The following is a 14773-nucleotide window of genomic DNA, read 5'->3' as shown; positions in this document are numbered from 1 at the left end:
ATCTGCAGTGGGGCCCAGGACTCCGACCTCCATTGTTTCCTTCTTTTTAAAAGGCAGGGGACGGTGCATTGACTCGAAATGTCCTGTAAGCCCTCACAGGGTGCTCAACATCTGACAAAGCACTTCCCCACCATCTCAGTCTCTCCAAGAGCCCCGTGGGCAGGTATTATCCCCATTTTTTAGATCTAGAAATGGAGGGTCAGAGACACAAAGAGCTTTACTTAAGGCTACCCGAGTGAATTACTGGAAGAGCTAAGATTTGAATCTACGATTCCTGTTTCTGAATCCAGCACTTTCTACCCTGCCAACCTGACTTTCTCACTCATACTTGTGGTCTTTGATCTGCCTTTGCTCGAAGGACCAATGAGAACATTGAAAAGGCAGAATTCTGGTAGAAGAGGAGTGAAGGGGTGTGTGTGTGTGTGTGTTTAGGTCCCTGAAGCTTTGGATATCTGAGACAGGATGAGGGGTAGGTATAGGACCTGAAAAGGAAGGGACCGGGCTTTCTGGTAGTTTGTAAGTGGGAAGTAGGAAAAGCCTGGTCCGGCTTCCTTTTCAGTATACTTCCTTGCTCTCCAAGCAGGGAAATGGCTCACCCCAAGAAGCATGCAGCCTACACATGCAGAACTCCGGGACCCTTACTTACGGGGCTGGCCCCGTGCCCCCATTCCAGGCCCTGTCCTACGCTACGAGCCCCAGCAACTTAGGGGTGTAGTCTCTCCTAGTTTCCAAGGAACATTTAAATTGGCCTGTCCTCAGACCAAAGCAAATCTCTGCAGTTACACTGTGATCTGTCTACACTGTACCTCCCTCTGCCGGGCAGGCAAGCATCCCTGGGGTAGGGAGTGAGCGTGTCTTTGTCACTCGCCGTTGTCCCCCACAGCTCACTTCTGTCCTTTTTGGCCCAGGAGGAAGGGGACGACTGTGCACTCAGTGCCCACAGGCGACCGCACAACTCCCTGGAGCGGTGTGAGCTTCCTGCGAAGCCGGGGCCGTCAGAGCCTGGGCGAGCCCGGGCTGAGGAGCGGTTACGGCCAGCCAGGCCCTGCGCCGAGGACAACTGAGCCGGCTGGGTGAGGTCTGCTGTCTCCTCTCCTCCAGCTTCTCCGCTCCCCTGCCTTCCTGCCCTATGAAGGATGCAAGTCCAGTTAACCAGGCTAGATGCCAGGCCTTGGCTGGGAGACGACGGCAGACCAGGTTGTGGCTCGGGTCATGTTGCCAGTTGGCCAGGGGGGATCACAGACTACAAGCTGGACGTAGTCACCCAGGCCCAGCCTTCCCCGATGCATGAGTCCTCTTTCCTTGTCCCTGTCCCCAGGTCGGATGGGCCCCTCTGGCCCCCAAATGGGGAAAGCTATAGGAAGCCCTTGTATCCTCACCACACAACAGCAGCCGAAAGCCCTTCTGTGCTCCTGTGGGTCCGAGGGCACCCCTTCAGCGTGGCTAGTTTCTCAGTCTCCTCACCGCATCCACTTCACTCCTTGTTTGCTCCAGGGGCCTAAGTACCCGCGGAGACTCAGCAGCCATCAGCTCCACGGGAGGGGTGGGGGGGTCCGCTCCTTTCCCCTTTGGCCTTCCTCAGACTTGTACAGCAGAAGAGGTCCGTGCTGCCTCTAAGGGACTATGGGACCAAGCTGCAGGCAGAAGCTTCTCGGACATGGCCCCCTGGCTGATGATGGTTTCCTGGGGGCAGAGCACACGGGTACCCACCTACTGGAATGATGTCATCCCTCCCTTCCCCCGGCTCTCTGCTCACCTTCCAAAGGCACCTGGAAGCGCACAAGCCTCACGCATCTCCTTTCCTGATACCAGTAATGCTGCTGGCACTGCCCGCTCCTCTCCCTCGGCTGGAGACTTCAGGCCAACTCTGTCGTTTCCAACCTTCGGAATCCTCCCGGACTAAACTGGGCCTGACCCAGCGTACTCTGCCTTCTAGAAGTGCCCAGTAAGGGGGAAAGTGGGCAGGAAGAAGCGTTTCCCCAGTCACTCCACAAAGCAATATTTCCACGGAAGGCATGGACTTTGTTCCTCTTCCTTCGCCCCCCACGGAGGAGGTGTCGCACTTTACAAGCTGAAGCATTCCTACAGTTGGGCCCTGCTTTCTGCGGACTAGCATTACGATGACTTCACTGGAGGAAAGGTAATAAATGCCTACCGAGGGCCCCAGGTGTATACAATGCAAAATGCAACAAACGTTTCAGGGAGCCAGCTAAAAAAACGGACTAGTTTCCTTCTACCAGTCCCCAGGGGTGGGGTGGGGGGGCGGTTACAAAGAACCAGATATTCTTGGCACTGCTTTTTGTATAACACTCAGTTCAAAGAAGGGATGCCTTTCAAAGGCTACTTTTAATGGCGCAGACACTGTTCCTTCATAGAGAGCATAACTAGGAGTCAGGAAAGCTGAATTTTCTTCATGGCTTTGTACTTTCTTGCTGTGTGACTTTGGGCAAGTCACTGTCCTCTTGGGGCCTCCGTTTCCTTATCTATAAAATGAATTCTTTGAAATGGTCTCTAAGGGTCCTAAATCTGGCATTCTGAGATGATTGTTTACACTGTCCTGTGGGAGCTGATTCTTTTGGAAGGTAGCATCCAGATGGGTTCGGGGAAGGTGTCCGTCCCCGTCCATTCCCACCCCCCCCCTTGTTTTTCTGGGCCTTATTCTTTCCACGTTTTAACACCGTGAGAAGTACGCAAAGCTCGGTTGGCCTTGTTTTTCTAGTCTGTGAGATGAGGGATTAGAGCAGATGGCTTCTGTAGCCCTTTTGGCACCAGCCTTGCCCACTTGGCACAGTGTCCCCTGGCTTTTGGGACACCAGTTGGCCATCTCGTGTTGCTGTGCTTTGCGAGCTGTCTTCCCTGCCTGCAACTTAGTGTGGCAAGCAGCACTCATCACGCCCGCGTCTGCCCTCAGACTTGGCGACCCTGGAGGTGGCTTGGGGCACACCTAGCTTCCTTTCGGGGACGGAAAAGTTTTGTGCCTCCTTCCATTTTCTGGAACGTTGCCAGGCTAAGGGCTTTGCCATGTAGCTTCTCTTTCCTGTACAACGCTGCTGCAGGCGCTCAGTTTAAGATGCTGTTTTCAAACTCTCTTCCTGCTGCTTCTCTCCGTCACTGGCCAGGAACTCGCTTGCCCAAGGCTGCAAGCTCTCACCTGTAGCCTCCCTGCCATTCTTCTTCGCTGGTTGGCAACACTGAGAGTCCAAAGGAAACGGACCTCTGTGGTGGTCAATTGAGGTTATAGGAAGCTAAGTCTGCGGCTCTTCTCTGCTGGTGGAAACAAAAGGGTGCCAAGCCATGCCTACAAAGATTTCGCCAATAAATCTCGTCTTTGGGCGTTGGAGCCCTGGATTCTGGTGCTGTAGCTCCTGGTGCCAAAGTCTGGATCTTTCCACATTGCAGCAGCACCAACACCTGCCACTCCCCAGAATGCTCTGTGGAAGAGGGACAGCTGTGGTGCCCTCTTGCTGGGGGCTGCTATCTTAAAATCTGAGTGCAATAGGATTTGATTGTAACAGTTATTTCAGGATAAATATTGTGTTTCCTTAATCTGCATACTTTCTAGAACCATTGTAAAATAGATTTTATTTTTAAATGTCTTCAGCATTGCAGAAGATACCATTTGTAATAGTAAGTGCAGGCTGGAGGCTCAGTTCCTCTGGGTTTCAAATGGCTGGCAAGGCTGGCTCTCAGATTCCAAAGTTCAAAGGCACCTTTCTGAAAAGCAGCCTCTGTGTGACCCTCTGGACCTCACCGTCAGGGGTCCTGGAGGAAACTTCCACAAAAAGGGGAGACCTGGTAATTAAATAGCTGTCCAATCGACCAAATATGCCCACTGTCCCAGCCATCAGACCCGCTTTTAGGACAAGCTTCTGCCGCAGCGTGGCTCGAACCCCAGATTTTACTGGCAGGTGGATAGCTGTGGGAGGGTTCCCCACAAGCCTGGGGAGCCTGGCGCTCCAGAGCTGCGTGGTTGGAGAAAAGTATTCAAGGTGGCTGAAGGCCAGAGGCCGGTCTCTCACCACTCTGGTACTAAAACCGCCAGAGAAGGCTGCAGGGGTGGCCGGCAAAGAAGCCATGGCTGTTTTTGCTTGGCAACGAAACAGCGCGGGCTGAAGGGATCTGCAGTGGGGCCCAGGACTCCAGCCTCCACCACAGGCAAGTCTGCACATAAATCCTCCCCCCTCACTGGGTGTGGGCAGGGTCTCTGTTGATCTTGGACCTGTCATCCTGGGGCAGTTTTACATATCGTGGGTTAGTGCCAGGTGCCACCCCTTCCCAGTAAGGGAGCAGGGACCCAGGCTCTGGGTCCCGAGCCACCTCTGTTGATGTGGGGTCCGTTGTTACTCTGACAAGACTGCTTTGGAAGAGCTGCTTTTAGGGATTATCTTTTGACTACCCCAGGTGGGGCCCAGGGTTCTCCTCAAAGCCTCACAACCAAGATCATAGGAAAGGGGCCCTATTTTCCTGCTGCTTCACAGCTCAGAACATGTACTGAATGGAATGTATTTTTAAGAGAATAAAGTCTATTTTTTTGTATTTTAAAGATTGGGAGGGCTGGGGAAGTAGCCCTCAAAAAACTGTTAATGCATCAGAGGCCCCTTTGCTGGGGCCTCGGTCTCTGTCAGTCCACATCTGCTCGTTCAGGTGGGCGCTCTGGTCCCCCCGCCCCTTGGAGTCCACAGGTGCAGCAGCTTCTACATTCCCGCTCCGGGCATGGGACCAAGGAGGCCGGACCCTGCTGCTGGAAACCAGGGTGAAGCCGTGAGCGGTGCCTCAGGCTCCTTGGGTGCATGTGTATAGTGGACGCTGCCTGTCTGCACGTATCCTCCGGCTCCATTGCTGTCTGTCGGCTCTGCAGCACAATATGTAACCAATAAAGCTCCCTAGTTTCCACGTGCTCTTTGCGTGAGTCACTCATGCCATTTTGGTTGTCATCGGAGTCCAGCTGTCGTCTGTGCACTGGCACAGCTAATGTATCTCACTGCATTTTATTTAAAGTAACCAGCTAGTGATGCTGAAAGGACTGGAAACATGCTGGGGCTTGGAAAAGGACACGCTGGCACCCACATAACGGGACTTGACTTAAATGTAGCAGTGAAACAGCTGCTAGGATTCTTAGTTTTAGGCTTGTCTGTTGTCACACACAAAAGAGTGAGCTGTCTGAAGGTACCTATGCCATTTATTTAAACAATGTTATAAAGCACCTAACGCTGGGTCACCCACCTGAGGTAACAGTATGAAGGGCAGAGCTGGGGTTCAGATACAGGTCATAGCAGTACTTGCCACTGCATGCTGTTCTAACCTTTACACCACTCGCCCTGATCCTGGTGTGCGGATCTCCCCCACTGCTGTTACTCGAAGACTAGGGAAAAGTCCTCTCCATCTTTATCATCTTATCATCATTAGCCCACCAACGTTAACGTCCCGGAAATCTTGAATTGACTAACACGAGTAAAAGCAAACAGATTATAGTAACACTATTAGGAGCCCTTGAGAAGAACAGTTACTGTTCCCTTCTTGTAAAAATGTTTTTACCTTATATGGCAAAAGGGACTTTGAGTAAGGATTTTGAAATGGGGAGATGATCTGGGTGGGCCTTAAATGAAATCACAAGTATCCTTGTACGAGGGAGATAGATAGGACTACAGAACAAGAAAAGCAGAGATTGGAGTAATGTGCTCTGAAGATGGAGGAAGGGGCCACAAGCCAAGAAATACAGCCACTAGAAGCTTAAAAGGCAGGGGAAAGGAATGGTCCCTCAGAGCCTACTGTGATAATGTTAGCAGCAGCAACAGGAAACTAACAGAACAGCTAAGTCACCCAAACCCTTGATCTTCTTACGGAACACTTCCTAAAACTTTTATACCAGTACGTTGGCCAAAAGTGGAAAGTTAGCACATACCCATGGAGGGAACCTGGGGAGTAAAGCCTGAGTGGTCTGCCAGAGACCCACCCAAACTCTGTGCCTTGTTTTACCTTAAAAATTCAAAGTCTCCTCTAATAACCATATGCTTGACCTGTAGCTTCACACTCTTGGCGTACAGTCACCCCACAGTCCCGATGGGGAGCTCTCTAGTTCCACCGATCAGGAAGCCCACTGCTTCTGTGGGGCTCCCCTCAACCCCATCTTCAGACCTGACCAACCAGTTTCTGCCTTTCTAGAAATATCCTTATACCTTATTAAACATGGATAAAATGGGCATTTCCAAAGGCACAGTACCCGTTATATAAATCTAAAGGGGAAACAACAAAAGAATTTTATATGAAGCTTTATTTTTTAAATATAAAAAAACCACCACACACCAAGAGACTAAGATGTCCTCTCACGATGCTTGCTTACCTCAGTCTTTAGGAAGAATACCGACTTCCACACTAACGGACAACTGCCTCTCTAGCTCTAAGTCACTCAAAGGAGGCCACCTCCTTGGCCACCTGGCATCATGAGTTCCAGTAGCTGATTGGAGCCCAGATGCCAGAGTGAGTTTCTCAGTGGGATCCAGTATTGCTACGAGAGCTTTGCTTACACAGCAAAAGACTCGCATGTCGTCTGCTTCCCTCAGAACCCATCAGTCTCACATGCTTGGGGACTGCTGTGCAGGGACGCCTGGTGTGGCCTGGCGAGGCAGGGTGTACATGGCCCCCAGGAACTGGTCTGCAATCCTTCCTGCTTCTCGCAGCCCACTCAGCAGAGCGCCATGGACGGTGGCTGGGTAGTTACGGATTGTATGTTCTCCAGCAAAGAAGAGTCGTGGAATTGGCTATTTCGGGAAAAAAATTGAGAGAAAAATCAGCAAGTTGCAAAGAGTAACTTTTATTTTTGTTGTGTTTGAACTGCCAAATTCCTATTGGCCTTTGAAGGCTGTGAATCACAGACCATCATTCTACCAGAAAGGATCTCCCTCATCAGCGGGCATTCTCCTAGAAATGACCAGAGTAGAAATGCAACAATACAACTCAGCCAAGCCAGCCTTAGTCCTAGGGTGATGCATAACTGCATCTGTTCTTGTTTATCACTGGATGCCGGGGGATACCCAGTTCTAGCACTTCCTCTGCCTCCTACAGTCCCTACTGGGGCAAGGGGTTCCTGACCACTCCGTACCTCAGAGAATCCAGCATTTGTTCTTTCTCAGGGACGCCTCTGCTGCTCAGCTCCAGAGCAGGCTCGCGGGGTCCTGAGGAGCCCCTGCTACTCGGGAGCAGAGTCTGGCATCTAGATAAGGGGCCCTCAGGGGCATGTCCTGGAGACCCCTAGTGACGGACACCCTGCAACAGTCCTACGTGCCGTTACAAAACAGGGTGCAACTAAAGATGTTTTTCATTTTTTAGGGGAGAAAGTTTGAATAAGGAAAAAGTAATTGGCTTATATGGTTTCTTCCATTCTGAATATGGATTGCCTAGGTTTACAGAGCCAGAACGTGAGAGATCACGCACAAATAATACTGTTCCTTCCTTTTACTCTGCTCTTGGTTATATGAAAGGGTGCAAGGACAGAACAACCAAAATCTAACCATCACCACCCCCTCCCCCCCCAGGGCAAAAAACCCACAAAACTGTGGCATGGTGTTGACCCTGAAATCCTGGGATACTGGCCTTTTCCCAAATAGGCCCAGGTAGTTTGCCAGTTTCTCACCTGTGGAGCACCTGGAATTGAGGGGCCAGGAGTGATTGGCTGAGCCATTAAATCATAGTCATTTCCAGATGATCCTGCAGCTACATATGAATAGGAGCCCCGGGCCCAGGGATCAGCACGCCAGCGAGATACCACAGTCTCCTTGGGCTAAAGGAAAAAGCATGAGCTGAAGTTACTACAAGGCAGAGGACAAACCGGTCCTCTCTAAAAGGTGGAAAAGGTGTGGTGGGTGCGGATAAAACAGAGCCGTAAAGAGGCAGGAGATAAGAGTGAGCCAAGTGATGAATGCCTCTGCTTTAAAACACACAACACAAATGGCTTCCAGCTAAGCTTCCACATTGCCCTATGAAATCTATAGACCTACCCGGGACTTGACCTTTAGTCTCTAATTCACATGAAGCATTAATATGCCTTCTTTCAAAGGAATCATAAGGATCTAAGGTGTTGCAGTGGGCCTAAAGAATAGAAAAAGTACTGAGCGATTCTTCCATGAGCGAGTCTGACCACTTTGTCTAAAAGGCAGGAATGGTAGGACTCCACATGCAGATACAACGGATGAGACCAGCAGGGACATGCAGCAAAAAGCCTTCTCAATCCCCCAGCCCACGTACTGGGGGGCTTTCCTAAATCCCACACTTACACACAGACTCCAAACAATGGCATTCATGGAAACCCAGCACACCTCTCAATTCTGGCTGAAACTGTCCGGAAACTGTGCTGCCCAATGTAAAGAGACTGTGTCAAACCCTGCTCTAGTGTGAGCCTTGATCCCCACTTGCCCTGACCCACTTACCTGGGGCACCGCACTGCTACCAAAAATCCCTTTGAGGATGGCCAGGCATCGGCCGACAATCACATCATCGCTTATGTTTTCCATGATGCCGGCAGCTTCTCCTGCCACTAGTGCCAATAGTATTGGAGCTAGAGAAACAGAAAGGACAATTCCAGGGTTTTCCTACAGACTCTTCTCAAAAACTTCTTTATCAGGCCCCACATTATTCTGGGCACTCTGAAATCTGATGACCAACAGATAGACACGCAACACTCGTGCTAGAGACAAGTTAGGTTTCTGAAATTGCAACTCAAAATCTATCCCTTAGAATGCAGGTGGCAAACTCTAGTCAGTCAAGCGTGCCTCATGTACTTAACCGCTTACGATTTTGCAGAATACGAACTTCAGACCTTGCTAAGAAAACCAACAGGTATTCCTGTATTTAGCCACAGAATCCTTAGCCCTGACCACCTTAAGACAGTTCACTCCGTGGCAGGAGCTACATCCTTTTAACTATTCCAGGCCCCTCCACGCCCATCACCACCTTCACCCACCCAGCTGGTGACTATTTAGGCAACAGACTTGTGTAACAGGCACAGTACAAGATGCTGGGACATAACAGCTATAAACTAGACTATATAACTCCACGGATCAATAGATAAATATCACACAGCTATAATTATGAACCGATAAAAGCAATGAAAAAAAACAAAGGATACAGAGGAAAAAATACAGGGACTTAATTTAGATTTGAGGCAGGGGAAGTATGTGTGTCCTGGGAGGCCTCTTTGAAACAGTGGCAGTTAGGTCAAGACCAGAAAGGCTGGGCAGAGTATGTCATGTTGGGAAGGAAGAGAAGAAAAAAGCTCCCCAGGGCCAGACCGTACAGTACATGCAGAGGCCGTGAAGTAGAAGACATGAGATTTTTACACACACACACACACACACACACACACACACACACTTTAAGCACCACAGAAAAGAGCAATTCAATTACAGAAGAAATTAAAATAGGAGATAGGAAGTTGATACATATATTCTGAAGGAAGTGATCAAAGATTCAGGGAGCCAGTAAGACACAAAAGTCTGAGAACGAGGAATATAAGTTTCCCCTTACGGGGAGCTTCCCTAGTTCTGTCTCCTGGCTGGGTTGATTCTTCTCTTTATGTTCTCTTTTGCAGTGCCCTGGGCTTTCACTCTGACCCTCTACTTACGGCCCTGTTCCTAGATGGCTTGCCTCCTTAAGTATTTCCCACTAGGATGTGAGCTCCTTGACTGCAGGTATTCCCTGCCCCGCCCCCCATCCCCATCACCTAGCAGGAATTTCTGGAATTGGTTGAATTAATGAAAAAATCAAGGCATATATATTTGAGAAAACCCTGAATATTCCTAATTCTCTGTTCCTGCAAGGATATGAAAAAGATTAAAACCAGGAAGCAGTTACCTTTATAAAGGTTCCAGAAGAGGAAGAGCTCACCCCGGCTGGCAGTCGTACTGCCGACATGCCCGAACAAATTGACACTTGGATCCCAGAACACACGGTCAAAACACAGTACCACCTGTTGTTAAAAAAAAAATGGAGCACACGAACCGATGACAGGGCTCAGAGAACACGGCTTAAGCACAGCTGTGCCTCAACAGGAAATACTACTTCTCAGACCTTATTAAAGTTTCTTCTGATCTACTCTCAATATAAGCCTAGAAATCCCCATCATAAATGTATTACTTAAGCAACATTTAGAGCTGTTTTTGTGGGCTTAGGTTTGCAAAGTGATCCCAGAAGACTCAGTCTAAATATATATAAAATTACAGGCACTGAAATGACTGAACTGACAGGCTCTCACCCTGACCTCGCAGAGCTGAGAGTACAGCAAAATTACAAAAATGCAAGCCCCTATCTGACTGGAGGACACGAAGACTATTTGCACGACGGGTATGTGCAGAGATGCCCAGGGCAAGTTACCTTGTTAAGGTTGCCAAATCCCATCCTTTGCACCGCGGACGTTTTCCACTCAGGAAGCGGCGGCACGAACTGCACGGCCGGCGGCTGCTGCTTTAGCACCCCCAAGGGCAGCGTGCAGAGCACTGCATCGCACTTGTAAATGAAGGTCTGGCTCGTGGAGCGAGTATTCACAGCTATCACTTCACATCCTAGAGATGGTGGAGGGAAAAGGCGTCACTGGCGATAAGGACGGTACTGAACATTCAGCGCACGGCGGAGTCTACCACCATCTCAGTTCGTTCTTACCACAGGTTTATGAAGTCTGTTCTAGCCACTTGCTAATATTAGAAAACCGAGGAGGTGGCAAAGTAACTTCAGACAAGGCCGCACGGGTACTAACTGCCAGGACTCAAATGCTAACAGTCCACTTCAGAGTCCCGGCTCTTCGCCACCGTACTTGTCGTACCTTCCTGATACACTGGTGATCTTCTGGGCTAATCTAAGAGCCTTATTATTTACCAAGGGTTAAGTAAATTTAGACCAAAGGGAAGACTAAAGGTCTGTAACAATAAAAGCAGTCCACGGTGGTTAGGTGCTTACTGAGGAGCAAGAGAGGACGACCCCAGACCACCGCGGTGCGGATCTACGGATGTCGCCCAAGGGGAGGCCGTGCTAGTCGAGAGAACGCACTGTGATGCCTAGCTGGCCAGAGTCTCAATAACGCTCCAAGTGGACCGCAGAAAAGGCACTGAGAAGAGTTTACTGTTACCTTCCTCACTGGTACTTTCTCTTTAACAAGTACCTATTTATAGAATTTCAGAAAATATATAAACAGCTCAAAATTGGTATGAGAGCTCAGTTCATGTTCACTTTCTCACTGTTCTTCACCTGCCTGCAAATGGCTATCTAAAGGCTACAGGTCTCAACATCAGCTAGAAGCTGCCTATGAAGGGGAAATCAAATGGAAAACGGTTTCAGGGGTTGTAAAAAAAAAAAAAGAACATCTGCGGTAATCTCTGCAATTCTAGAAGAGCGGTCATGAAGAGTAAGCAAGGTTGATGGCCATATCTCCACTTGTCGTGAGGGTCCTGGGGGGAGGGGAGAGGGGTGACTAGGGGTGATTAGCTATCATCGAGAGTTCCAGACTATTAATTCCCAAAAGTGGGTGGCCAGCGGGTTCTCTGTACTCCACATTAAATGTGCTCTGAAACCAGCCGCAGTAAGCACTGAGCCTTCTGCCTGTGGGAATCAGGACAACTCCATCTGCTCCCAGTATCAGAAACCAGCCCGAGCAGTTAGCCCACCTGAACAGGAAAGGCTAGAATGGATCCAAAGAGCAAGACGCAGTTGGTAAAATACAAGGAGTGGGTCCCACTGTACCCAGAGGCCAAAATCCTGGTCTTGAAGACAATATACTCAGTGGGACGCCTGGGTGCTTCAGTTGGTGAAGCGTCTGCCTTCAGCTCAGGTCGCGATCCCAGGGTCCTGGGGTCGAGCCCCACATGGGGCTCCTTGCTCAGCAGGGAGTCTGCTTCTCCCTCTCCCTCCCCCTGCCCCCCACTTGTGCTCACGCTCTCTTGCTTTCTCTCTCTCAAATAAATAAATGAATCTTTAAAAAAAATACATGCAGCAAAAATTAGATCCAAACTCACTGACAGTTGTTACAATACCAAAGGAATTCACATACAGATTGGAAACTTGCGTCGTTTTTGGTTTACACGACGATGGGTTGGAGCGCCCAATGGCTCTACAGGCTCAATCCTTCTGTCAATGCCGATTTTTAAAATTAGCAGTCGTAGTTTACATGCTACGACATTTTACCAGGAAGTGTACCGAACACGTTTTCGGTAGGTCGAACTCAAGCAAAGACGGGTGCCGTGTTTCAGAGCGAGAGGCTCATCCCCCAGGGAAGCGGGGCCGCACCTGAGGCTGTGTAGCGAACCTGCCGCACCGCCGTGTTCAGTTTAATGTCCAGGCCTTCTGCTAACGCCACGGGCACACACGAGTAGCCGTTCCTCACCGTCAGGTGGCTGCCAGTGAACTCGAAGTCGTCATCCTAAAGAGGAGAGAAAAGGCCATCCATAGGTTCTTAATTTATGCCATACATCCTGAGTTCCGTAAGATAAACATCGAAAAACCACCGTTTGTAGAAAAGTCAACATTCTAAGGCAGAAATTACAGAGCCACCACTCAGTGTTCATCACGGCTATCCCAGGAAACTAGAGGAAAAAGAAAAAACGCTTAAATGTCCCTAATGGCCATCTCTGGGCAGTGAGATTAGGGCAGTTTCTTCTTCCCCAGATTGAGTTTTCTCCTAACAATCCCATACCCAACCCCTCCGTCCAGGGGTGGGGGGGTGGGATCTCTCAAAGAAAGAAGATTCAATAAATTCAGATGTTTGTTTGGCTTTTGAATGCATTACAGATTTGGTGGAATATCTGATTCACCACCCTAATTACATTTTCTTCTACCTAAGAGCAAAATTAGTTATTTCTTAAACTTATAGGCTTGAAAGATGAGGAAGACTTCCAAAACTAAAGTTGGTCAAATTAGATAAAAACAATCTGGGATTATAAAGACTGGCCCAAGAGGATCCATATAGTAAAGAAGTCAGCATCTGGCCCGGAAGGATTCCCAAAATGATCTTATTTCTTTGAATTTACTGAAAATTTTTCTTTATAGAGAAATTTTTGAAGGCTAGTCAGTATTTTCTAATTTCATGAAATTTCTGGGAGAAAACACAGCACAATTCTTTTGAATTAGGTAAAAATATTGGGTTGGCAGAACTCTCACTACTTAGTGACTGATTCATCTGCTCCCCATACTGATCAGTTCAAATCGACCACACTACTCAGGATTTAATAAGATTACGAATGGATACATATTGAAACTTCAAATGATATATCAGTGATGAGGAAGGGTCTAATTTAGTAATACATGGAAAAAAAAACAAAAACAACTGGGAATTCTGTAAGACTTTTACCACTAACAGGTCCAATCCTCACTCTAAGTCAAACACTAAAGAACATCAAAGTATAATCTAAAGATTAAGAATTCAACTAATTTGGGTCCCCTGGGTGGCTCAGTCAGTTAAGTGTCTGTCTTCAGCTCAGGTCATGATCCCAGAATCCTGGGATTGCGTCCCGCATCGGGCTCCTTGCTCAGAGGGAACCCTGCTTCTCCCTCTGCTGCTACCCCTGCTTGTGCTCTCTCTCTGACAAATAAATAAAATCTAAAAAAAAAACCCAAAAAACCACACACAAAAACCCAAACTAATTTTACAAGGAAAATGTACAATGGAAATGAAAATAATGTAAGTAAAAATGTAATATTTACTTCTGTAGTCTTAGGTCTGGCCAAAGTCTCAGATTTAGAGACTGATCCATTCAATATCTAAGAAGTCCTGTGATTTCTCACCAGTCAAGAGTAACTCACACTTAAATACTTAATAATTTGACAAAAGACATGTAACACCTGTACATTCAGAACTGTAAAATATGGCTGAAAAATATTAAAGAAAACCTAAATAAATGGAGAGATATACCATGTTCAAATCCCAATACCAATCAAAGTCCCAGCAGGTATTTTTTTAATAGAAATTGATAAGCTGATTCTAAAATTTTTATGGAAATACAGAAGACCTAAAGTAGCCAAAATGATCTAAAAAAAGTTGAAGAACTTACACTACCTAATTTCAAGACGTACCATAAAGCAGCAGTAATCAAGACCATATGACAGTGGCATGTGGACAAATGAATGACTAGGAAGGAATAACCATAAATAGTCTCACACATGGTCAACTGATTTTCAAAAAAGGTGCCAAGACAAATGAAGAAAAAGGATGGTACTAGAATAATTAATTAGATAACCATACGGAAAAATATGAACCCTACCCTCATCTCTCATTGTACACAGAAATTAACTCAAAATGAATCATAGACCTAACATTAGAGCTAAGTCCATAAAACTTCAGGAAGAAAACAAGAGAAGATTTAGTGATCTAAGTTTAGACAAAGATTTTTCAGGATACAAAAAGCACAAAGCTTATAAAAGAGAGTTGAAGAAATAGGGAACTTCATAAAATTAAAAAGTTTTGCTCTTTGAAAGATGCCATTTAGAAAATGAAAAAGGAAGCTGTGGACTGCAAGAAAATACTTACAAAACAAAAATGTGACAAAGGAATTGTATCCAGAATCTAAAGAACATAATGAACTCTTACACAATTTAATAAGAGGTCAACCAGATTTTTAAACAATGGGCAAAAGATCTGAACAGACTTTCCACCGATGAAATGACATACAAATGGCCAATAAGTACATGAAAAGGTGCTTCACATCACCCATGGTTCTTCACATCACCCATCCCTCGGGAAATGCAAATTACCACAATGAAATGTACTATACACCCAGTAGAATGGCTCAATTTTTAA

General features: G+C 47.5%; 2 protein-coding genes across 11 annotated transcripts in view; one reads left to right on the top strand and one right to left on the bottom strand.

The window, feature by feature from the left end:
* The window catches only part of LUZP1 (leucine zipper protein 1), a 117092-nt gene that overhangs the window by 77209 nt on the left and 25110 nt on the right, over window positions 1-14773 (top strand). For 4 of the 8 annotated variants that reach the window (XM_026517091.3, XM_026517090.3, XM_048221697.2 and 1 more), the window contains one exon: window positions 909-4893. In XM_026517091.3, coding sequence (XP_026372876.1) covers window positions 909-1064 — 156 coding nt within the window. In that variant the 3' untranslated portion in view covers window positions 1065-4893. Of the gene's footprint in view, window positions 1-908; window positions 4894-9583; window positions 13854-14773 lie in introns of those variants that run through there. The other 4 variants (XR_008956713.1, XR_008956712.1, XR_008956711.1 and 1 more) reach the window with 3 other exon arrangements.
* KDM1A (lysine demethylase 1A) overlaps window positions 6254-14773 on the bottom strand; it is a 58455-nt gene continuing 49935 nt past the window's right edge. For all 3 annotated transcript variants that reach the window (XM_044390528.3, XM_026517093.4, XM_026517094.4), the window contains 6 exons: window positions 12268-12400; window positions 10366-10553; window positions 9847-9961; window positions 8424-8551; window positions 7631-7777; window positions 6254-6758 (listed from right to left, as the gene is read on the bottom strand). In XM_044390528.3, the coding sequence (XP_044246463.2) occupies window positions 6573-6758; window positions 7631-7777; window positions 8424-8551; window positions 9847-9961; window positions 10366-10553; window positions 12268-12400 (897 nt within the window). In that variant the 3' untranslated portion in view covers window positions 6254-6572. The remainder of the gene's footprint in view (window positions 6759-7630; window positions 7778-8423; window positions 8552-9846; window positions 9962-10365; window positions 10554-12267; window positions 12401-14773) is intronic.

Source organism: Ursus arctos, unplaced genomic scaffold, assembly GCF_023065955.2.
Source record: "Ursus arctos isolate Adak ecotype North America unplaced genomic scaffold, UrsArc2.0 scaffold_32, whole genome shotgun sequence".
NCBI classification, from domain to species: domain Eukaryota; kingdom Metazoa; phylum Chordata; class Mammalia; order Carnivora; family Ursidae; genus Ursus; species Ursus arctos.
This window is presented reverse-complemented; position numbering and strand designations above follow the sequence as displayed.